This window comes from Centrocercus urophasianus, unplaced genomic scaffold, assembly GCF_019232065.1.
Source record: "Centrocercus urophasianus isolate 14NV4802_14NV808 unplaced genomic scaffold, USGS_Curo_1.0 seq_16, whole genome shotgun sequence".
Taxonomy (NCBI): domain Eukaryota; kingdom Metazoa; phylum Chordata; class Aves; order Galliformes; family Phasianidae; genus Centrocercus; species Centrocercus urophasianus.
The window spans coordinates 41,508,370-41,533,951 of NW_024884711.1; the positions used below are offsets into that span (position 1 = coordinate 41,508,370).

The window sequence follows — 25,582 nt, forward strand, 5'->3', positions numbered from 1 at the left end:
GGGGCAGCTGCAGGACAGACTGGGTGTGATTGCCAACTACGGACAACTGTATGTGGGAAAGAGATTGCTAAGGGAAGAAGAGCCACTTCTATACCCAAAACTTGTATTTTGATCCAGAATGCTCGTTTCTAAGCAGATGAAAGCCAAGAGCTGTTTTAAGGCAGAGACCTCGCGCTTGGATTTGCTGCCCGGAGTTCAGCCCTCAGCATCTCCACGGCGTAGCGCCTTTGGAACCCCTTTCGTTTCTCGATACTCCGTAACACGAAAATCGTTTGCCTGAAGGGTACGATCTACCCCGTCCCTCGGCTCCTCTCACGTTGGCAGGCTTCTGGGGCGGGCAGGAGTGGAAAAATGCCGTCCGGGAGAGGAGCGGGGCTCTGCCCGGGAAGCCGTGCCAGCAGGGCCCCGCTCCTCGCACACGCGGAGGGGCTGCCGGAGGAAAGTTGGGCTCTTCGCTCTGTCTGCACTTCCTGTGGAGCCGCCCGAGGCTTTCGGCAGCGCCCGGGCACCTCCTCCCGCCCCACGGGGCTCCCGCCCGCCTCAGCCCGGCGCGAGGCTCCGCGGAGCTCCGTGTGGAGCGGCCCGGGCCCGGCAGCTCGCCTTACGCACTCCTCCGACCTCGGCCCTTTGGATTTGTATGTAATTATTATTATTAATAATAATTTAGGAGTTAATTTCTTTTAAGGAGAGCGCGAGAGAAGGGGAGAAAACTTTCTTACCTTCCCACCCCCCCACAGGGACACTCCGGGGGCTGTTGAGAGGGCGGAAGGGTGAGAAGCAAAGCGAGCAGCGCTGCTGAGGACATCTCCCGCTCCGCAGAAGGGACCCCTGACACCTCGCTGCTGGATTAAAGGCTGGAGCTGCAGAAACTCCTCCCCTTCCCCCCTGCTTCTTCCCCCCCTTATTTCCTAAGACCATTAAAAAAAAAATAATAATAATTAAGGAGCACGGGAGCACGGAGTGACTGCTGCCGATGGGATAAGTGGAAGAGAGCCCACCTCTCCGGGCCGGGATGGGCAGCACTGCCATGGACACCAAGAAGAAGGACTCGTCCGGCAGCGGCAGGAGAGGCTCCAGCCAGAAGAAGCTCGTGCTGCGAGTGCACATCCCCGTAAGTGGTTCTCTGCTCTCCCTCCCCTTGGCAGCCAGCGGCGTTGTTTTTCCCTGACACGGGGCTGGAGGCACGGGACGGTGTTTCTGCTGCGGGTACCGCGGTCTGGAGGTGGGGGTGTTGGTCCCAGCATCCTCACTTGTGGATCTGGAAACTGTCCGTGCTTTGGGGTTGACGGAGTGCATTTTATCTGACGGTTTCGTGTCTCAGATCCAATTCACATCTGAATCTCCCCCGGCACGGGGACCCAGAGCTCCCTTTGATTTTGTCCCACAAGTCTGTTTGTTGCTGAAGAGTCAGGAGCAGTTGTATGACCATGCTGGAACAGAGAAGCGAGCCATGCACTCGTGCCCCAACTCAGTTTTGGGTCGTATGTTCACACAGTAAGGAAACATGCAAGAATCTGTACTATATATGTACCAAATAATCTCAGACCAGAAGTTTCTCTCTGTTCCAATGAGTACTCAGAAGCTGCCTCATTATGTGAGCCTGCAGTGTTTACATCCCTTTTGATTATTGCTTTCTTGTTGTTTGCTTGCTTTTGTTATTATTTTGCTATCAGGGCCTTCTTGTTATCTATTTAGCTGTTTTATTCTTAGTACATGGTTTTGCTTCCAGTGCTTCTTGCAGGAAATGTCTGATATCTTTTTCTGTGCACTCTGTTTCTTTGTTGAATATATTTTTTAATTTAATCTCATCATATAAAAGTGGGAAACAGTCCTGCACATGTGTCTGCCAGGACACTAAGGAGCAAAAACATATTTGTAAGTTTTTCCTTTCTTTTAGAGAGAAATAAGAAGTCAAAAGAAGTGCATTAGGTCTTAAGCATGTGGAATAAGATGGAGGAGCAACTCATGGCTCTTCTGCAGATTTTGTTTTTCTCTGGAGATGACTGCAAACCCAGGAGCCTAAGCCAGATTTCTGCTGTTCTGTGTGAGTGCACTCAGTGCTGGGAGAAATGAGTCTAACGTGGTGCTGCTGTGTGTTTGTGATGGGAGTTTTTGAGCATTAATCTTTATCATGCAGTACTTTGCAGCTGAGGTTCCTTAAGCCTATAGGCATATTTCTTCACAAGCGTTACTTCAGCTCTGTCCTGGGTGGAACACCGTGAGTCCTGGACCTTAATTTTTCATGTTACTTTATGGTTTCGTTTCTTTGCTCTTCAGTTTGTCCTTTAGCTAGTGGTGGTTACTCAGACACAAGCCTGATGTTGCACCGAAGCCCACATGAGTTTTATTGTTCACCCAGTTGGGAGCAGTTCAAGACTTGGCAACAAGCCTTCCATCCCTCCTTCCTATCCTCCAAATGTGATCCCTCTGTTCCATACTGCATTATTTTATCATTCCCAAAGTGAGCTATTGGGCCCAGATCTTTACAGGTAGTACCCTCCTTTTTGGTGGTTTTCTGTTATCTGGCAGCTTAAGTGTGAAGTGTGACTGTGCTGTAAGAAAGAACATTTTTGTGTTCTCCTCATTTGACAGTGGAATCTGCATTTGAAAAGATCCATTTAGACTGTTTTTTTTCTCTTTCATAACGTTTTCTTGGCTGTTGTTTTGAAGCATCATTCCTGTTATTTCAGCGGCGCCTGTCAGTGTAGCTGTAGTTGTCAAGGGAGCTTTCACCAGACAGTCATTTTTATTTTGTTCATCCTCTTCTTTGTTTTATTGTGAGATCGTGTTTATTGCTGAGACATGTAATTCCTGCTCTTTGAGATCTTCAAGTTAGAAACGGGAAAGGTCTGAACAGGAAGAGAGAGAGGAGTCAGTTGCAGCAAGAGAGAAAGGTGCTGTTGTGATGCAGGCTGTCCTAAAGCATCTTTATTAACCGTGTAGAAACTCTGACTTTGAAAACAATGACAAATACTGTGAAAAAGAAAGGTGAATAATGCAAACTGCCCTCCGTTTGGGTTAGAAAATTGTGGAATAGTAAGCATGTCGAAATAAAAACTTGTATGTTTTCCATCCCTCTCCCACGCAGTCTTATTTTTTTTGGTTGGCCTCTGACAATGGGAAAAAACACCAATTTAAGAAAGCTGGTTTGTGTCCTGCAGCACCCCAGGACATTTCTCAGGTACATCTTTCTTGAGCAAGAGCATCAGGATATTATTAAAAAAAATATATAAAACAGTCTATTTTTGCTTTCTTTCTGTGTTGAATCTCCTTTGGGACAATTTAGTGGTGCCCAGGCTTTGCTTCTGGAAATAGCAGTAGACCTCTAAGTTTCTGCTAGTTGAGTCTTCTAGACTTGTCATTCGGTAACCAAGAGTAAAGTGGGGGACTCAGTGTTCTGGTGGCATGGCTGGGAAGTATTTGCTGAAGTGCTGGACTGATTGAACAACTTTTTAGTTCCTTTGTTGTTTTCTTTGCAAATGCACAACTACCAACTACTGATTTGGATGGACCACAATTCGACCACAGGAGCCTTTGTGAGGTAGTGGTCGTGTCAACCTCTGCCTTTCCCAGCAGCGTATTTTAAAGCCTTGAATTTAGAAATGCCCAAGTGGAAATTTCTGATCCGTTGCCATTGGAATCCACTACAGATTTGGATACAACTCCTTGCTCTCTAGATGTATCACAACTTTCAGACGAAGACATTAGCATTATAGAACTCCTTTTTAAGCTATTAGAAGATAATGCTTCCACATTGCTTTGAACGTTTTAAGACCTCTAAGATGGGATGCAATAGTCTACTGAGTAGGAAGGAGCTCACCATAGTGAGATCAGCATGTTCTTTTGTCATCTTGCAAAATCAGTCTGTTCTAATGTTAATATTATCATTCTGTCCCATGTTGCTATAAAAAGGAGAGATTCTGCTCTTGCTTGTTTTCTATTACAGCTGGGATAGTTCAGTCAGTGCCAACAAAGTTCTGTTGTGTTTACACTATTGTGGCTGAGAGCAGAACATGTCTCAAGAGCCTCACCATGGCAAGCTCCAAGCACCTGCTGCTCCTGGCAGGTGAGAATTGCAGAGCTTTGGCACTTCCTTGGTTTGTACCCAAATATGTCACAAGGTGACATTTTATGCAAAGAAACAAAGAGGTTTTTTTTTTTTTTCATAATAAGGACAAAGATTACGTCTGCACATAAATGTGAAAGCATCTTCTTTTCAGTTCCAGCCACTGTCTCAGATACTTCAGCCCTGACAACAAAGCAACAGGGAGGCTCTGGAAGACCTTTATTGTCAATATCACACAAACGTTTCTGTACACTCTTGCATATTTCTCTGTCATCTGCTGTATTTCTGAGCAGATTCCTCAATTTGCAAATTGATTACTGTTTCCAGGCCTGTTATTATGTTGGAATGCCAGGCTGAAACATCAGATGGCTTAATATTTTCTGACATGAGAAGTTACAGTGATGTTCTGACAGCTAGTGTTGGCTCAGGCTTTGCCCCTCCATCTTCCTTGCCACGCTTGCAAAGTCATTACAGACTGTGTGCCTAATGAGTCACTGTGAAATTTTGTTCAGTGACAGTTTTTGCAGGGTGAGTCTTGTCTCCTGGTGATTGTTGGTTGGGCTGGTGAGAATTGCACGTAAGTCTCAGGAATGCTTTAGAAAGCTGCAGATGAGAAGTAAGGTTGTTGGCTCTTTCAAGGAAGTTGGAGAAATCAGCTTTCGATGGGATCAAAGAATGAAAAAAGGTGTTTCTTTTCTTGTGAAGAGGAGATGGAGACAAAGAGGAGAGAGAAATGTTTCTCTAAAATTAAATCTGCAGCTGTCCTCCCTCTTGCTCTCACAGGCAGACTCTGAGTTGTCCTGAGCTTCTGTGGCCTTGAAGTTTACGTTTGGACTCCTGCCTAAAGGGCTGACATCTTAAACATCTGAAGAAGGCAACAGGTATTTGCTTAGGAGCTTTGAGTCTGTACTTCGAGTCTATCTGAAGAGTAAAGGATTCCTGTTTGCAATCAATAGTTGCTACTGTGATTAAAGAAGCTGTTGGTGTTTTTAGTTTTAAAGCATAACACAAAGTGGTCATCGTTTAGTTGAAAAGTACTGCTTCTTTAAAACATCCCATTTCTGATAGAAGGTTCTATTCCTAAATTATCTCATCCTCCTTCCATTATTTATCCCTGAGAGCCCTGTGAGATCTGTGAGCACAGAGGAAAAACGTGAATTTCATAGTTGGAATAAGTTGTGAATGTAGAAGAAAACTTACAGAAACGTGGATATTGAAACTTGGTTCCTGGGAATGTTGTTCACACCATGCTTGTATTGGGAATTACTGAAATAGAAGGAGGTGTCACCCTCCTGGAGAGATCAGGACTAAGCAAAGGACTTCTGAAGAAGGTGAATTCATGATTTTGTAGTCCTTTGCCAAAGAGAGTTCATGTTGTTAAGAGTTAGTTCAGTTTTAATATGTAAACTGTAAGGTCAGTCATGCTACTTTTCAGAGCCCAGATGACACGGCACCATGTTATGTCTGCCTCAGTGAGTCTGTTCCCAAAAGCTGTTCCTTCCTTTTCTTATATGCCAGTCTAAGAATATCAGGAAACCAGATACATTCTTTCCTTCTCTTGAATCATTTCCAGTAGCATCTTGTGGTTACCGTGTGCCCATATTAACACAGGATGAGAGGTTCCACTATCTTGCTCACAGATCTGCAAGGTCCATATTACATTCAATTTCACATGGGTACCACACTGCTTTCAAGGGAGCTTCTCAGAGGTGACTTGAAGCAGAATTTAGCCTTGAAGATAGGGTTAAACACTTGTGTTAATGATGTATGTGGACTCATAAAAGTCGGTTGATGTGCCCCTGTGCTAGCTCAGCATGGCTAGTGGGAAAGGAGAGGAGAAAGTAGTAGGAATTCAAAACAGCGTCAGCATGGTTGTTGGTAGACCGTTATGGGCATACATGTTGATTGAGTGCATCTTAAATTGTCAGCTTTTTGAAGAAAAGCTGAATTTGTATCAAAAGGTGCTCCTTTTTCCATAGGGAAAAGTGGAAGAGCAGAGTCGGTTACGAGAAGAGTGAAGAACATGTCTGTCTGGCATAAAAACAGACCTTTTGTGGACTACACTACCCTGGGCTGCTCATCAGGCTTCGACAATTAGCCTGTTTCAGAGCCTGATCTGCTTGCAGATGTCTGCTGTCTCAATTTTCTACCATTGTTTGCACTGCAGATACACTGAGAAAGCCTTGGAGCCTGACAAGTCGGGAGAGTTGTGTATGACCTCGAAGGCAAAAAGGGAAAGTAGCTTAAGTATGTTTTGCATGTAGTTGGAATGATCTTACGTGTAAGTGAATATAAGATGTCACTGGTAACGATACAATGTTATTCGTGGTTTGGTGACTCAGGACTTTGCTTCCACTGAAATACCTCCAGTATTAGCAGTGAGTTGAAATGGTGCAAAAGACTGTTTCTGCTGCAGACTGATTTTTGTGTGTATTCTTCAGGCGGTTTAGGGTTTGTAATGTAATGCATCAATTCAGTGCTTGCTTCTGTAATGCTGTCTCTCAAATTGCTAGCATAAAACTACGCACAAAATCTTTATAGCAGTAAATTACATTATGTAAGCATGACTTACTGGAATGCATAGCAATTGCATAGCAGTCTGTGCTTCATTGTTGTCATTTATATGACATACTGTGATTGTTCAGACCTTTTGGTCATTATTATACAGGGAACTGATGATCTTCTGTTCCAAAAACAGAACCTATGTCATAAGCTGAAGACTTAATCTATTTTTGCAGGCAGGGTGATTGATCTATATACCCATTTTAAGCTGCTAGAGAACATATTCATAGACCTAGAGTTTCATTAGAAGGAGATGTGTGCATTATAAACATCTACGAAACCACTCTACAAAACCTTTATCATCATTTATTTACAACAGGTGTCAGGCAATTTGCAGTCAAATTTTCATGTTGGTAATCATGCTGGAATAATGACACTAAAATACCCTGTTTCTGAGAGCAGAAGAATGGTAAGCTACCACAGTGGTTGGAGTGCTGGAGTAGAGCACTACAAAACAGAGGATTTTCCTGCCTGCGTCTAGATTTCATATTGGTCTTCAATGAATCACTGTTGCACAGGTCTGATTTTCAGAAGCTACATGCCTGTCGATTCCTTTAGAAAAATTTGGGAACCCATTTTTTATGGCATCAGAGAAATCAATACCTGCTGAGGTGGATTAGGATTGAAGTGATTGCAATATTGAAGTGATTGCAGTTCTTTTTGGATTTGGATCCAAGCATGTGGAAATATTTCAATAAAGACAAGCTCTGCTTAGAAAAAGTGTAAGAATGAGATTGACTGAACAGATGCCATTAATATTTCCTATAACATGTATGCTGGGAAAAATGAATTGTTACCTGCATGACACTGATTTTGAATGGAGTCTGTACAGTGTATCATGATGTCTCTAGTTTTGCCACCTCGCCATAACCTTTGCCAAATTTCTTTATATTCAGGACTTTATATTCCTTTAAATAATCGAGTTTTCAGTATGTTGCCTTGCTTTTTCATGATGTTGCCTTTATGAGGTGCATCTACCAACAAGTGTTTTTTACAGAATCGTGAAGAGTTGAAGTTGGAAGAGACCTCTGGATATTTTTGGTCCACGGCTGGTGAGAGCAGTGTTGGATGAAGTACGTTGCTGAGGACCTTGTTTCCTCACATTTTGCATAATCTCCAAGGATGGAGATTGCACAGCTTCATGTTTCTGAAATCTCACATTTGGGCATGTGAAAGGTGATTGAGACTACATATCGTTTAGACACTACCCAAACAAAGGAGTGATACACTCCACAGTTGGTTGGATCTGATCCCAAAAGTGTAATGTTCATTTGGGAAGTGAGACTGGATTTGGTCATGTCGTGTAGACTTCTGACAAAACCATACTGTCAGTTGGGAATGAAACTGGAGGCACAGAGGTCCCAGGAAGGCTTATGGAAAATAGGGAGAGTAAGGAAGAGATTAGGAAAGATGCTTAGTCAATGTTACCACAATATTTATGGGAGCTTGCCAGCTTCTCAGTAGAGCGTTGTGTCCTCTGGATTGTAGTTTTCATCATGCATTGTCATTCCTTCTGCATAAATTAATTAGAGGGGGATTTGCTGGTACTGAATATTAATCAGGTCTTCTGTGTTGGAAGTATGATCTAAATCAAGAAGCATGAGGAAAGGCAGTTCAAGGCTAAGAGCATGAAATCATCACCTAGCTATCTGAATCTCTATCTGCTGTATTGCCTCAGGTTGGACAAAGCAGAATGCTATATGTAAGCTTTGCACTGGTGAACGTGAACCTTGAGACCCACAAATAATATTCCATGCATAGAGTGCAAAACAGTAATACTTTTTTTGTATCACCTTTCCGTCATTTTGACGTGGTGGCTGGTAAACTATGAACTGCTTTTAACTTATCAGTATGCCACGTTGAAAGACCACATGGCTAAATGTTGAGCTAGACATCCATGCTCACATGGGATCTAGAATTTGGTAGAGACAAGCTCTCTGAAGACTTTGAAGATTTGAAAGATGTTATAGAATGCAGGTGTGAGAGGAAATGTAATCCCTGCAGTACTGATATTCAGGAAGATGGTTGGAGTTAAACAATTTGTCCCATGTTGTACAAGAGCGGGTAGTTGCACTCATGAGATCTTGAAACCTGGTTAGTTCATCTTAATAATAACCCTATCCTATTTCCTATGGTGTTTTTCACATAAGGATCCCTGTACAGGACTGAGGTAGCAATTACTTTCAGTAATTGCTTTTTTAAAATATGTGTGAAGTTCAAGGATTCCCCTTTCATTTCTACAGACAGTCATTCTGTGTTCTAAAATAACACTGTTTGGGCTCTTTTGACCACCTGATCAGGAAGACCATAGAGGAGATTAGATAAGTGAGGGAAGACTACATGGCATTCGACATCCAAAGTGAAACATCAATGAGTGTCCCTCCATGTGGTTCGTGTGGATGTGGAAAAATCAGGTTTTGTTGTTGTTGTTTTTTTCTGAATAGGTGGTGGCACATCAGCTGCAGAGATCCCTTAACAAATGATCTTCAGCTGTTTATTGCATAATCATCCATAAATGCAACAGGGTTTGAAGCATTATAAACAACACTGTGCTAATCGTGTTCAACTAAGAGCACCTTCCAAAGAGTTTGCGGGCATCCGGCCTCCATTCCCACAGTCCATTGACTTGTTCTTCCAGTTGCCCCATTTGGGTATTCCTCTCTTCTTTTGCCAGCTTATTGTAAGACAGGGAATACCAGCATGGGCTCAAACTATTCTTGGATACTCCCATTAACATCCTACATCTGCTCAATGCTCAATACCAGCTCTATATTTTCAGTGGGAAAATGGAGAGTTTCTGCCATTTGAAGAGTTGAGCCAACACTGTTCATGAATGTAAGATTTATAATCCGAGATGAATGGGAGGTAAGAAACATTACTCAGCTGTTCTCTTTGTGCTTTTATTTTAGCTAGTTGATGTTAAAGGTAAACACTACTTCAGTAGGTTTCTTTTAGTCGGATGATGATTAATTATACATTTTCCTTATTTTTCTATCTTCCTGAGAATGACTGTACACAGCTCTAAGCTATACAGAGGCAGGAGGGTACTTGCCAACATTTTTCTTTATAAGATAATACCGGTAATAAAAAAACTGCAATTACTTCAATTCTTTTTTCTTTGTTATGAATTTAAAGAGTTCTGGCTCCTTTTGCTGAAACAGACCTGTGGAGGCATCAGCAGCAGGCGTGCAGAAGTTGCTGTTAAATGAACAAGTCTGATTTTCATTAAAAGAGAACACATGCCTTGCTTAACCATGCACAGAAGCAGACCAGTCGCTGTTACTTAGGAAGGCAAAAATGTGTCTCACCTTTGGGTAATGCTCCATTCATCAGCTGTCCTGTTGTACCTCTACCAAGGCAAAGCAAGCTGCTGTTTGCCAGTTTGACTTCATTAGCAGACGTGAATCCTCCTGTCCCATTGAGATAGTGAGTAAAACATTAAAATACTTTCTTCAATATCTGACGTGATTCATTTTCATAGTGGGCACTGACAGCTAAAAAAGACAAGCAGTGAAGCAGTAAGCCACAGTAACTCATTCACTTTTGATGCCCGTCTGACTACAGTCTGAGATCCCCCAAACCCAAGAATAACAGATCACTCAGGTTCACTTGAAATGCTGTTCAAGCATTAATCCTAGAGAAAAAGCATTGGGTGCTAAGAATGCTGGAGTTCAGAGACTAGGTTTTCATAAGATGTTAGGCACATCAGTTCCCCCTGCAGTATTTGAAGATCAGGAAATCCTGAAGTACCTACATTTGAACATCTAGCCTCATGTCTTTCAGGCTTTCAAAACACCATTCTTCCCATTCTGTTTTATGTATATGTGTTACAAAACAAAAGCTGATTTTCTACTTTTTCCACTCCCTGTGTGTTTTCAGCTTAGAATGGGAAAAGCATTCTCTTGCACCTGATAGCTAAAATAAAATTTTAAAAAATCTCGACAAAAAATAACAAGAAAACGAGTCGTTAGCTTGGTTTGTAATGGAACAGAGATGGAAAGTAATACCAGGAAGTAATTTGGGGAGAGATAAATAGCAGCTGTTCTCTGGATGATAAAGACTGACACCAATACCAATACTCACACTGTGTGCCACGGTGGACTGCACTACATATGAAGTTATATTTGATGGAGTGACCAATTACAGCAGATGATGAAGACTTAAAAAAAAAATTCCTTTTCTACTCTCTTTAATTTTAAATCTAACTTGAGAAAAAGCTGAGCTCATTTCAAGTGCAGCAAAATTCTCAAGGGAGAATTTTTTCTTTATGTATTTCTACCTGTGCAGCTTTTAAAATCTGTCATCTACTGCAGGCATTTAGTGCATTCAGACTCACCGTGGATAGTTGTTTTGGTTGTATATTGTATACAAGAAATATACAATCATTGATTGCATATTTAAAAGTTTTTAAGAGGAAAAATACCTTTCATTGCCACAATCTGCATATGCATTCTTTTCAAATAGTCTAGAGCTGAATGTGGAGGTTGGTGGCCCCGCATGTGGCAGAGGGGTTGGAGATTCGTGATCCTTGAGGTCCCTTCCAACCCCAGCCATTCTGTGATTCTGTGAAATGTTTATTAAACAGATGTGTTTGGATTTAGATGTATTTGGAGATGCTGGAGAGTCTGCACTGTCAATATTGCTTTGTGGGGTGCTGCTGGTTGTGGGCACTGGGAAGAGAAGAGCAGACACCTCAAGTTGTCAGAAAATGATGGGGAAACCAGCTTTGTCTTTGAAAGCTGGTTTCTTTGAAAAGAGACAAGGGAAAATGTTTTCAAACTGAAAAAAGGACTTAAGGAAGAAGTTTTTTGTAATAAAAGAGTTGCAGAACTCTGGCACAGATTGCCCAGAAAATGTGGTGGATGCTCTGTCTCTGGAGACATTCAATGGACTCAGAGCACCTGATGGGGCTGTAGGTGTCCCTGTCCACTGCAGGGGGGTTGGACCAGATGGCCTTATCAACTCTTCGATAAGGGTAGATAACAGCAGGACAAGGGAAATGGTTTTAAGTTGAGGGAGGGAAGATATAGGTTGGATGTCAGGGGAATTTCTTTTCTGTGATTCTGTGGTCTTTAAGAGTCCCTTCCAACTCAAATGCTTCTATCATTCTATGAAATTTCCATGTGCATGTCTGCTATATGACAGCTTATTGCCTTGAATGTGTAACAGTTAAAGTAACTGAGGCTAACACTGCTAATCTAATTAGCAGTGTACATGGATGTTGATGGATGAGAGCTGGAACGCACAAGCTGAGCATCTGTGGACATTCATGTGGAGATCACCTTCTTTCACAGGAATGGTGAAATCTTATTTCTGTGCATTTCAGCTACAGAACAACAGGAAATACTAAGTGTATGCTTTAAGGGAACATCCCTTTTCGGATAAGAAAGTTCTAAGGGTTCGTTCCCAGGGAGCAATAGTCTACCGTTATGTTTTATGGTCTTGAATGTTCCATGCACTTGGCTGGGTTGATTTAAAAAAACATGGAAGGACACAAGTGCAGAGCCTGTGTGTGTATGGACAAAAGGAAACTGCCCTGCGTGCAGCTGTTTACTATAAGCTGAATACTTTCAGTGTGCATGTACAAGCTGGCAAATTGCTCGTGTTCCAGAAAAATGAACTGTGATGCAAAATGCAATAGATATTTAACGATCTCAGAAAAAAACCAACAACCAACCAACCACCCACAACACACCACATTATGAATTTGCTTTTGCCTGATGTTAAAACATCTGGACTTAGTTTCCAGCTGTATGGAGATTATTTTCAATTTCATATCCTGTTTTAACGTCACAAAACAAATGGAACAGTGAGCTGACTTTGTGTCCTGACCTTCATGCTGTCTTTCCTTCTTTCTTTCTTTTTGTCTTTCTTTTTTGCAAGATGAAGTGAATTAAAGCCCAGTCATGTGGGGCAGCACGGTCAGGCAGTCGGGTATATTAATTTGAGTCCTGCTGTCCGAGATGGTTGTAGTCTCACCTAACTTTCTTTCTCGTCTCTGCTTCCCTGCATGCAGCTGTTGCTGTAGAAGTACTCTGAGTCGTGTCATGTCAAATAATGCATGGTCTTCAGAGCTCAGCGAGGGGGGGAGAAAACCCTGGGAACAACGTGAGCAGGCGCAGCCAGCCGCTTCCACTAATTGTTGGTGTGGACGATGGAATACAAAAGCAGAAGGAGGGAGGGGGAGAATGGAAATGTGTCTTAGTGTGGAAACGGCTGTGTGAAAACAAATATGCCTGGACTTGCTCATTGGGAATGTACATGGAGCACAGGAGAACTCCCACAGCAGGAATCCTGTGCTCTCGTCTGCTCCTGCCAGATGAGTTTAGAAGCTTTCTTTTTCACTTGTATACCTGTAGAGGCCTTTTGGGTATTTGGGGATGTGGATTTTAGGAGCCATGAATCGTGAGGGGTAGCGGCAATTTCCTGCTGGGCTGGCTTGAAAACATGCTAATTTTTTGGTTCTAGTTATCAAGTGCTGCTACATATTGGGAATGTGAAATTTAAATGGATTAGCTATTGATATAACATGCTAGTGGCATTTTGAAATGTATCATGCCAAAGCAGATTCAGTGTCTAAGTGAATCTTGTTCTTACTGTGTCCTCAAAGTCAAAGCAGCCCAAAGTGCTTTGCAGATCAATTTTATAATGCATACAATAGAATAAAATTATATATTTGTGATTTTTTTATTTGTAATGAAACAAAAGCAGAATTTGCTCTCAAGAATTGCTGCAGTAAAATGTCTAACCTGTGTTTTCCTTAAGCTCTGACAATAGATGACAAATAATGATGGAGGGATGACTATTTGCTAGGACAAGCTGCAGAAAGAAATATTTATCCTATACGATGGTTGCAATAGCAAATAATGGACAGCTGAAAAGTTAGTGAAGTTACTGAGATTCAGACAGTGAAATGAGTGAATTTGTACTTTGCTACACTTCAGCTGCACAGGGGAAGCCACCAGCTCTGTGCTTTGTCTTCACTTTGCGTCAAGGAAACACAGAGCTCAGGTGATGCACGGGGAAATTGCACGTTCACCTGTGCCTGCCATCATTATCCTTACGCTGAACAGTCGGTGTTTTTGCAGTGAAATGTGACGACTGCAATTAGTAACTGACACTGTTGGTAAAAATCCAAAGGCTTACTTTATCCATTTGCTAAATGAATTGCTGATGTCAAACTGAACTAAGAACTATTAAGGAAGCGAGAGAAAAGGGAATAGCCAGCAGAAACACCAATTTGTTGATTATATAATGGACCTGTCGTTAGTAATGTGATTATGCCAGTGCCATTTCTTTTCCTCCAAGACAGATACTTGTTCCTGCTGGGGCTGATTGATGCTGAAGAGCAGCCTGATTATGCCATAGTGCATTTTAAATGGAAAATGGTAACAGAGTTAAGGAAGATGGAAAACTATTTAGTGGTAGAAATACGACTGCTGAAAAGCGAGAACATAGAAGGATATGATGGTTTATCCAAAGAGTTCAATTTATCCCTTTTCAGTGGAAATTATTTAAATTACAGTTATCATCAGGACAGCCTTGAAGACTGGTCATGGCTCAGAGCACAAACCAATTCCATCAGAGAGAATTCCTCACAACAATTCATTGTGGCACTTCTGTTTTGACAGGCAGGATTGGCCCGCAAGCCATTATCGTGCAGATATTTATTGTTGCAGTGAGGAAATCTGACTTCCTGGCACTGGATTGGGAACTTCACTTCACAGTGATCTCCTAAATGTTTTTGCTGACTAAGACTGATTTTGAACCTGTTGCCAAAAGATTTCTCAGTCTTTTTGCCAAGCATTCCAGTTTTCACATCAGATTGTTCTTTAAAAAAGATCCTATTTTTGTAATCCGTTTACTTCTGAAGGCCACTGTACCCTCTGCAAAAAAATAACAATAAAACAATTTCTTAGTATTTTCCCAACAAAAAGCAGTGGATGCTTTTGAAACAGTTTCTAAAAAAGCCACCACACATGAAATACGTGCACCATAAAAGTCAGTCTCATGGAATTATATCTCCTGCCTTCAGTGAAAGGATTTTTTTGGTTTCATTTGTGTGCCAGAACCATACGTGGACACTGGGGATAAATGGCAGCTTTTCCAAAACTCTGACAACCTCAGGTGCTTAAACTTGGGCAGAGTATTCCTATTTCATGGAGGATACCCACAAGCAGGGTTTTAGGAGATGTAAAGAGTATCTTTTAGCCTGAGTTCCTGCTGAATGCTGAGCAGGGACTTCCAGTTGTATGAGCTGCTTACCACTTGGTGTGTGCTGGCTCTGATTCTGGTTCCTTGCCCTCATTTCCTGTCACCTTTCAGAACTGCTGCAGTCAGCAGAGTCAGTGCTGAGCACCTTATTTCTGCATAAGGTTAAACTATTCAGGTTTCATTAGGGGTCTCTCTCAGACGAGGAAGATGGCAGAGGGAACCACCTCAACTTGTGAATGCTCCAATAGCCAGCGTAGATGCCAAAAGTATGGTGCCCTGACAAACACCTTGCTAAGAAATACTAAAATCTGAGGGTGCCATTTAGGAGGACTGTGCAAAATGGACAGTGTGAGAGATGTGTGATGGAGATGGCTGAGTGGTAATGCATGAGTCACTCTCTCTGCTGCTTGTGTTACGATGGTAATTCTGTAGCTGTGATTTCTTCCAGTGGTCTCAATGGGAAAGTAGGTAAGTGGCCAAACTCAGTGTCAGCCAGAAACCTGAAATATCTCTGTGTGCGATTTGCAGAGAGCAGAACAGATGCATTCAGCCTTTCTCTTTCACATCCACGTTATGGAGACGAAGTATAAAAAGGCCAGTCAGAACTCTGACAGCCCAGATTTTGTTTAAATAGAGACCTGGAAATAGTGTGCATCATGAGACAGTTACAAGGCTAAATCCTGTGCTTTTAATGGACTTATAAGTCATTTAAATTAAGTATGCCTCAATGCATGGGCTGAAAATAGGTAAATTCCAACTGTTTCCTTAATACATGCTTTTGTATGTGCAGTACACATGCTTGGTGAGGTGTTTTATGTTGGAATTGTTATGGTGGGTTAGTTAATATTATCTTTTCTGAACATCACGTTGGAGTTTATCATAATCTACTGAATACGAAAAAAATATTTTATTAGTCCCAGTTTGAACACAAGGCTGGTTCTGAGGAAAGCTTGACTTTTCTGAGAAGCTTCTAAAAGTTCTAAGGAAAAACGGTTTGTTTCTTTCTGGCAATTAAGTAAAATTAGGCCTTAAGAAGTTAGATATTTTTTTTCTTACGACACTCTGCTATTTAGGCCTTTCAGCACAGCTGTCCATGGGTCTGACTGTGTCACTTTAGGGAACTGCTCAGAGAAGGATCCAGAATACCATTGGAGACGTGGAACTCAGTGCTGGTGCCTGAAGCTGGAGCTCTCTCTGACACATTGGTTGGGCTCTGCAGAATGCTGTAACTTTGGGAAAGAAATGTATGATGTGGTTCTGGCAATGGCCTTAATGTTTTCTTGCTCTTAAATTTTTATTTTTGGAAAATTATATGTAGAACAACTGCAACTGGTGCAACGTGTTTGTATATTGTATGTATATTGACAGAGCAGGTATGAATGTGCATCTTGTTTAGATCCAAGTATATGCATTCCTTAAGCTGACCACAGAAATTCAGTCAAATATAAACTCAGCTATAGCTGGTAATTCATTAACAGAATCATCTGAAACTTTGTCCAAAGCTTGGCCATGAATGTCTAATTTCCTCAACAACTCCAAAATACACAGTTGATTTAGTGGTTAAAGCAAGTCTAGCTAGACTGCTAACGAGAGCAACCTCCTAACCACAAGCTTGCTTTATCTTGGATGCAGCTGTGCTTCTCCTTCCATGTGTCAGCAGTAAAGATGAAAAGGATTTCCTCTTGGTAGTCTTGACCATAACACCCTGATGATTTTGTTCTGATCCTTAGAGGAACATGTACTCAAACTGGGCACTGGCTCCACAGACCTGTTGGCACTGGCTGGGTACAGCAGACATGGAGGTAACTCTGAAACTGTTGCAAGGCTTCAAATACGAAGCTACAAATATGGATCTGCAAACCTTCCAACTATGAAGCTACAAAAGCCTTTAGAAGTATTTTGTAGAATCATAGATCACAGAATGGCTTGGTTTGGGAGAGTCCTTGAAGCCCATTCAGTTTCAACCCTGCTGCCATGCTGGCTGCTATCCACTGGATCAAGTTGCCCAGGGCTCCATTCAACCTGAGTTTGCATTCAGCATCACAGAACTGTAGAATCACAGAATCCCAGGGGCTGGAAGGGGCCTCTGGATATCATCAAGTCCAATTCTCTGCTAAAGCAGTTCCTTACAGTAGATTGTACAGGAAAGTGTCTCAGTGGGTTTTGAAAAGGAGATGCACCCCAGGATACCAATGGTCTTCTTGGCTACAAAAGCACACTGCTGGCTCATGGCCAACCTGTTCTCCACCCAAACACCTACATCCTTGTCTGCAGAGCTCCTTTCCAGCAGGTCTGCCCCTAACCTGTACTGACGCATGCAGTTGTTCCACTCCACGTGTAGAACTCTACACTTGCCCTTGTTGAACATCATGAGGTTCTTCTACACCAAACTCTCCAGCCTTGCTAAATGGCAGCACAGCCTTCTAGTGTGTCAGCTACTTCCCCCAGATTTGTATCATCAACAAACTTGCTGGGGGTGCAGTCTACCCCTTAATATAGGTCACCAGTGAAGATGTTATACAAGACTTGACTCAGTACCAACCCTTGGGGAACACTGCTAGCTACAGGGATAGGGCAGCCACAGCTTCTCTGGGCAGCTTCTAGCAGTGCCTCACTGCCCTCCGAGTAAAAAATTTCCTTCTAACATCTAATCTAAATCTTTCCACTTTTAGTTTAAAGCCATTTTTTTCTAAAGGAAAGCTTCATGAGATTTTGAATGGACACAAGCAATTTATTTCTCTGTATCTAGAGAAAAATATATTTTTATTCATTGCATTTAAACTCAAGTGCCTCTGCAGCACACTGGCCGCCAGCACTGTCTTGGGATCTGCCTATCCTGGTTTGGAGGGCAGAGTAATTCCTGGTGAACCATTAATGCTATCAATGCTTTAATTGCAGTGAACATGAAATGGAAAATATCACCAATCTGACCTGAGCATTCTCAGATACCCGCAGCGTCCTAACAGTTGCCAGTATCATCTTGAACGCTATTCAGTTTGTCCTCTGTAGATCACAGCTCTTATCAGTCAGCTGGACCCTCTAACATCAACCTTCTGTGCACTCCAGATTTTATTTATACCTTAAACACAGCCAGACCAGCTTTATTTGAACTTGCCAAAGAAGTGGACTCTTGGAAGGTGTCCAGGTTTATATTGATTGGGGGATTTGATTCAAATATTTGTTTTAAAACTCTCCTGAAAAGAATATCTGGTGTCAGAGCCAACATAACGTAATAGCCCTAATGCATTGCCCTCTTCTGTCTCCCTCCTTCTGCAAATTTCAAAATGTTCAGCAGAAATGTATGAGTGTCTGTAAGTACAAAAGCAAAAATATAAAAGGTAATTTGCCCAAATCTATAGCAAGATGGAAAATAGAGCTGAAAGGCTCCCTAATCCTGGATGTCAGCTAAAACATTGTGCCTAAAGCCAGACAGTTCTAGGTAAATCAATGCTGGCAGTGCTGATTCTGCGTTGATTCTGTATAGAGCATTCTGTGTGTAAGATCAACAGTAATAAGACTCATTTTGGCTTCAGGGATTTACCTGTGATGAGGTTCACTGCTCTGTAAATAGATTTACAGCCTTCCATTGTGGATGATATGAGTTTGACCCAGCTGAGGCAAAATCAGATAGCACCATCAGCTTGTGGTTCCCCATAAAGCAACCATTCCTTGCCATTAGTTGTGAAGAAATAAGCCAGTCTTTAATAAGAGCTGAGAAAGTAGAGCCTTGACTTAAACTGAGCACAGCTGCTTGTTTGTTCCTCGGTTGTGCATGAGGGCAAGCAGTGTTCTGGCATGCTCTTGGTTCCCTAAAAGCACTGCGGAGGGAGCTCACTATTTTAACAGGCAGGTCACCAGGCTCCCAAAGTGACTGCAGCTGATGCCTCTGGAGAGCTGGCTGTTCCCCAGGCCTTGGGGAGAGCAGATGCTGGGAAGGATGCCCTCACCATGGGAACCACGGTCTGAACCTGGAAGTGCGGTGACAAATCAGTTCAGCTGTCTGCAGGGAAGGGGCTGGGCTTTATTTACCTGGTAAAAGTGTCTGCCAGGAGGCTGAGGTGGGTGAAAGCAGGGGCTGTGGTGGTGGCTGGTCAGAGCTCCCAGCTGACAAAACCAATGTTGGTATGTTTCATTTCTTAACCATTTTCAGGAAGATTTTTTTTTTTTCTCCCCTTTTCTCTCTCCGTCTTGTTTTAGTTGTAATTTCACTTTTAGAGCTTTCCCTTCCTCTTTTTGTGTTTGTCTTTTAAATCTAGCTACAAATACATTCTTTCAGATTTGCAGAGCCATCAATGGTTTGCTTATTTGCTTTTCTAGGCTATTCAGTAAGTTACAGAGATCATTACTGCTTCTTGGTTAGTTTAGGTAAGTAGAATCATCTTGATAACACTTTAGAGCCATTATACAGCTCCTCTAATCTGGGGGTACTTCAGACCCTTGTCTAAGCAGATGAAATGTTTTTATGAGCAGTATCCCAGTTTTGTGACATGTACCTGAATGTGGGTGTGCCTGCATACACCCATATTTCCATAGGCACTTTTGTGTGTAATGCATGCGGCACATCTGATGTGAGGTTTCTGAAACGCATACAGCAAGGACTTCTTACAACAGGCTTACCATGTTTTGCTGCAGGCCTTGCTAGGAGCTATGGTTGGCATGCTCTGAGCACTGGAACAGTTGTTCTCAGAGACACAGACACATGTTGCATACCGGTCTCTTTGCAAATTTGGGAAGTGGTCCAGAATTAACCTTCTTAATCATCCTATATTTTTGTGTTGACCCTCATGTTGTACATAGAATGACTTTTTTTCCAGATGTCAGTAGCTTTTTCTGGTCTTCCAGACCAGTCATCAGACTTCTGGGCTGTTTCTGTCTGCAGACCTGTCAGCTGTGGGGCCTCCACAACAGAAGCAGAGCTTCTTAAGGCTGGAAAAACTGCAAGTAATAATGATCCCTTACTTTCCTGCTTGTTGTAGAAAATGCATAAAGCAAGAAGCAGCCTTCTTTTAACTTCCCATTTAGTTTCATTTCCTAATTCTGTAGGAAAATCTTGTAGGCAGATTCATTTATGTCTTTCCTGTAAGAAATTTCTTCAGTCTGAAGAGCCTTTATGGATTTTGTCCCCATTTCTATTGCTAGAATTTTGCTCCAGAATGTCGTTTTCCCCTCTCCTAACATCCAATTGAAATTTATTCATGACCTATTTCCATTCTCCAATGGCACCCAAAAGTGTCCTTTATCTTCCTTCTCCCTTAGCGGTGTTTGTCCATCTAATGTAGTTTTGAAGTGCAATCACATGCACTCTCAGCTGTCAACTGCAAAGCAAAGCAAGCAAAGCTCTTTTAGTCACGTCCCATAAGAGAAACTGTTCCTCTCATCATCAGAATAGTCTTTTGGTGCACTTGTTCCCAGATGAATTAACCTTTCCTGAGCACAGATGACCAGAACTGTACACATTATTCCAGATGAGTCTTCACAGTGCTAATATATATATGATATTCAGGTTTTTTTTTATCTGCTCTCAAGGCTTCCTGATGCATTCTGTAAGCACACATGTTTAATCCATAGCAAAAGTGTGATGACAGCTTCTCATTAACCTTAAGAGACATGGACATTTTGGTTAGTCTCTATCCAGCTGTTAAATTCTCAAGTTTTGGACGAAATTATAGTCCATAATTATGTGAATACAGGGGTTAAACTAAATTCATTAAATTGATTAAAATTAGCCTAAGTTCTTTTCTCACTCAGCAATGTAATTCGTTGAGATCTGCTGCTGTTAGCAAATGAGCCTGGTAGCTTTGTATCATTACCAAGTTGTCTGCCTCAGTTTAGAGTATCTGGAGGGGACTCTTGAGCTAAGATTAAAAACAGTAGCTGGGGGAAGAAGAAAGAAAAAACCATGTTGTTCATCTGTGTTGTAATAAATCGTTTCTTTGCATTAGTGACTTGCTGGGGTGCCAGCAGGAGGGAGTGGGGCAGAAGAATAACAAAGGGATATCTGCCATCTACCAATTAAATCTTGGAAGTAAAAATAAGAAATTGAGGAGATCGAAATTAACTGGCTTGGCACTGGGGCAGAGCTGGGGAGAGTCGCACAGATGGCCAAAGACAAATTCATGTACCCTGTGAGACCCTCCCAGACCTCATGTCTTATTGCAAATGATAGCTCTCTTCAGATTAATGTTGTATTGGCTTTTTAATTTGGCAAAATGTTTATTTTTCTAACTTTGCCATTAGCTAAAGCTTAGTTTGAAAATGTGCATTTGAGGTGAGCATCTCACAGTTTGTTGAATTGTAGGCCACTAGGACAGGATTTACGTTTGCAAGGTACTCATGTAGCACTTGCTATATTTTGTATGACTTGCAGACCCCTTTCTGCAGAAAGTGAAATAATTTTTACAAGTGAAAATAGAACAATTCAATGCAGGAAGGCAAATTAACTGCCTAACCAAGTAGCTAAAGATGAAACAGAATTAAACGTTTAGTTAGAAATAGTTCTGATGTCTGTGCAGCAGTAATAGCAATATAGAACTTTACTTTTATGGTAGAGTCATCAGGGCAAGCTTATAAGCTTGGTGGTTTGGCTAAAACAGCATGATCCTTAGAACTAAGCCTGCTTATGCTTTGGTCTCCCTCTATTTAGGATGACCTGATTCACAGATTTGATGGGATATAGAGTTGCTGGGAGAAACAGAGCTCATTTGAAGTAGAAATTGCTCAGATTCTGGTTCGAGGTCTTCATAGCTGACTTGAGAGGCTGTTCTCTTTTTGCTGCCTTTTTCCACTGGTCTGTTTGAAAGGTATGAACTGTACTTTTTCAGTGGTGATGTTCATGGAAAAGAAAAGGTTAATATGAGATCTGGACAAATAATGATTTGTTTCCAGCAGTGCTACCAGCTGAATTTGCTTTCAGCTGCACGGTGTGCTGAAAACTGATGACTTTGAATTGGCTAAAACTGTCAGTGGGGTTGGAGCAGCTGTTGTGTTGCAGAACAGCAGAAAGTGTTTTGCAGAAACAAACCCAACACTTTTCCTTAAAGCTGAAACAGAATGTTGTTTTCCCCACCTGCTCCTCTCCTTCCCATGTAAGGTTTTCTTGTGATGTTAGATACCCGCTGAGAAAGTAGCGAGATTTCAAGAACAAAGCTGTTTGCACTTGTGTGTACTAATGCAGTTACCATTTGGTAACACTTATGTTTTAGTAAGGATCTTTTCTTCCCGTGGATTTAGTGTTTTCAGAACATTTGCTGGATTTACAGTCCTGTAAAGAGAACAAGTGCTGCCTAGAGCCTAATTGGGCATTGCCTTTAGCTCAGCTGCCAATCTGAGAGGATGCTGAGCTTCCTCCACTGACCATTTCAGTGCCTCTTTAGCCCCCAGTCAGCCTGCAGAGGCTTCTGAAGTTCTGCTTTGCTTTGCTGAAAGCTCTGCGAGTTCCATGTTGCAGACTTTGGGCCGTTTGAAGCTCAGCTGGGTACTTTCTCACCTGGTGGCTGTGAAGGTGATTGATGAGGGCACTCTCTGGGAGGGCTGCATGGCCTTTGTCATGCCAAGGAAATTGTGTCTGTATGGTTGGTGACAAGAGAAACCATCTGCTGCTCTGGTGACCATAATTCCTACCAGCTCCTCTCTGTGCTGTGCCACTGCTATGGCAACGTGGTTCCACCACAGAGGACATCTTCTGGGTAAAGGTGTCTTTGTACAGTCACCTAGTGGTTCTTCACCTGTGCTATCAGTGTTACTGCAGCTTCCCCTGGGGCTGTAGCGTGTGCCCTGAAATGCGTCACTGTGTGTTCAGCACTGCCATAAACGCTGAGCACTTTGTTGTTTCCTTAATCCATGCTGACTCCATCATTTGTGGGCATTAGCAGAAAAGCACTCACCTCGATAGCAACTGTGCACAGCCCACTTGGCATTTTGCTCTGGCCTGCGTCATCACGTGAAGGCTGGTCAGCTCTTCCCTCTGAAGAGAGGGGCAAACAAAGGGGAAGGAACAGCGTAAGTGACTCTTCTTATCAGCACCAAAGAGGATTTGTTTTCTTGCAGCCTAAGCTGCTAATGCTGAATGACATAAAGAAAGAGATAAAGAGAGCTGCTAAGTCTATGAGGAGGGTTGTGGGGACAAGGTATGATCTCCAAGAGGATACAAAAGGCAAAACAAAGCAAAACCAGCACGGCTGTGGAAATTAAAAATAAGGCCCTCCAAGAGAAGGCTTAGTGGAGGAAATGAGCAGCAGGCAGCAAAATGGTGACGTCTGCACCAGGGAACCCAGGGCCAATAGAGGCTGATGAAGATCATCTTCCAAGTAACAGAGATAAGATCTGTAAGTAACAGAAAAGGAATTTAAAAAGGGTTAGAGGCCTAATTTTCCCTCCTTTCCTCCAAAAGAATTTGTTACATCTGCACCGCTTAAAAGAGATTCTGTGTCAGAATCCTGTATTTTTTCCTATATAAACTTTTCTGGCTTCCATTAGTTGGTAACAAATAAGCTTCTGCATAGATAGGTGAAAAATGTTTTCCTGCTTATTTCCTGAAATAGGTAGGTATGAAATACCAGTGAGATACCGAAGAAAGAGTGTCTTTCTTGAAGAAGAGTACCAAAGAACTCAGAATTGGGTTTGAGTGGTTAGCTAGGAAGGCTGAATCACCCTTCCAGAACTCTGAAAGCAAAAATAAAGTAAAATGTTACAAAAATCACAATATTAAGTGAATAGACTGAAAAAGAGGTGGTAGAAACTCTAACCATTGCTGATGGCTCAGATCCCAAGGAATTGCCAGTGGAAAGAGGGGCTCCTACCGAAAGTTGTGCTGTTCTTGACAAATCCAAGAACTTAATAATGGTCAGAAAAGGTGTTCTGAGTCATGGCCAGGTCTTTGACACAGTGAAATTGATGGGTGGAAAAAGCCAGGCCAGCAAGACTGTTTTGCTTTAGGCATGTACCAGGCCTCTGGAGTTGTATTTATCTGTTAATAAGTCATTTTACCATTTCCCAACTTCTAGCAACAGTGTGAATGGAAATATGAGACAGCACAGCCAAACGCAGCCTTGCATATCTTGGTATTTCTCCTAAATTAAGCTTCTTTAATTGAAGTGAAATGTCAGTGCTTTAGGGAACCAGAAGTGCTGCTGATTATTGGCATGTTCTTAGTTTTTGCCACGGGTTTTGCTGTATTGACCATCTGAGCTTCTTGTGTGCTGGACAACACAAAGCAGAGCTGCTTTAAAACAGAACACTTGTTATTAGTAGCTTGTTTGTTTGTCTTTAGGCCTATTTATAAAAACAGCAGGGAATTCTGCCAGCAGCCCAACCACTAAACAATTACAGAGCTTTTCTTGGAGCTGTGTGCACAGATCCACGCTATAATCCAGCAGCAAACCTCAGCCCTATGCACACATATAGGGGAGTTGTGATTTTGTGTGCAGCACAATTCTTTACTCAAAACATAGTCTCAAAACGTATTCATGTTAATGCATGTAAAAATCCAAAATTTATCTGAACGAGGATCGCTGCCAGTTCAGTGAAGCCGGGCCCACAAGTCAGATATGCAGAGCTCAAAAGGAAGTCAAAATGGTCAAATAAATATTAACCAAATACTATACATAGGCTGCAAACTCAGACAAGGCATTCAAGAGTCTGGTGCTCACAAAGAGCTCAGCTGTCCAGCTCCCTCCACTTACCTAAGTTTACATGAAAAATAAAAGGAAACCCTGCTGCAAGAGAGGAGGCTCATCCTATTTGGAAAGGACACTTGTATTGGTGGTATGGTATTTCATGCATTTCTGTTCATGATTGTGGTAGAGGGTTGGTGTTTTTTTCACTGCTAGTGCTGTAATTCAGTTAAAATGTATTCATTAGTGAATGTAGAACTGAAGGGACTGAACGATTGTCCCTTGATGGCAAAAATACACGGGTACTGGAAGGAGCCTTAAGCATTTGGATCTGGCTTTTGTTTTTGTTCTGACTACTGTAACAGCATAGCAAGAGGATTTTGTGAGTATCTTGTTAAACAGGAGACAGTAAACAAGGCTCTAGTGAGCCTTATGAAAGGTGGGGATGTTCAAGTGAAACTCTGGGGGAAAAGGAGAGTGCTAGCTGAACAAATCTATTTAATGCAGATAGCAAATTTTGCACAAGGCTGCCTCAGCTGGGTCGCTTCCCAGTACAAAGTTCAGGAGCCACGAACTGGAACATCTCTGCTTGAGGAACACGCATTTGTTAACCAGGCTGGTTGTGTGTCAGGGGGCTGAAATGCTCTTTATGCACTCCAAAAATCTGTCTGCATTTGATAGATGTGATGCAAGGTTTTGACAGTTTGGCATTTCATTTATAACTTGAGCCTTAAGGAGGAGCTAGAATTTGGGATTAAATCCCAAGTCATTGTGAAGTTCGTTAGATCTTTGTTTTTTTTTTTTTGTTGTTGTTTTTAATTGTTATATTCTATTATTCCTTGGACAGAAAAGAAAGCAAACCTGCCTGGCTGCTGCATGGAGAGGTGTGGCACGGGCAATCTATCCCAGGGATACCTTAGGCTCAGATTATATAAATGCTCCCTTGAAACATTTAATGCCTCCATTCATGTCTGAAGATGCCTGCAAAAATCCAAGAGGCAAGAAGTTGAGGCTGATCCTGAAGTAGCTTCAAAATCAATTGCTGTGCATAGGACTGGAGCTGGAATCCCAGAAACCCCATCTCCCTTTCTTCTGTGCGTTTATTTTGGGGAAACATCCTCTGTTAAAG

At 42.1% G+C, this 25,582-nt stretch overlaps 1 protein-coding gene across 2 annotated transcripts in view; it reads left to right on the forward strand.

Annotated features, from left to right (window-relative positions):
• The first annotated feature begins 744 nt into the window (after positions 1-744).
• The window catches only part of PRKAG2 (protein kinase AMP-activated non-catalytic subunit gamma 2), a 183,169-nt gene continuing 158,331 nt past the window's right edge, over positions 745-25,582 (forward strand). Inside the window, exon 1 of one of the 2 annotated variants that reach the window (XM_042816533.1) lies at positions 745-1,111. In XM_042816533.1, coding sequence (XP_042672467.1) covers positions 1,013-1,111 — 99 coding nt within the window. In that variant the 5' untranslated portion in view covers positions 745-1,012. The remainder of the gene's footprint in view (positions 1,112-25,582) is intronic. The other variant, XM_042816532.1, reaches the window with a different exon arrangement.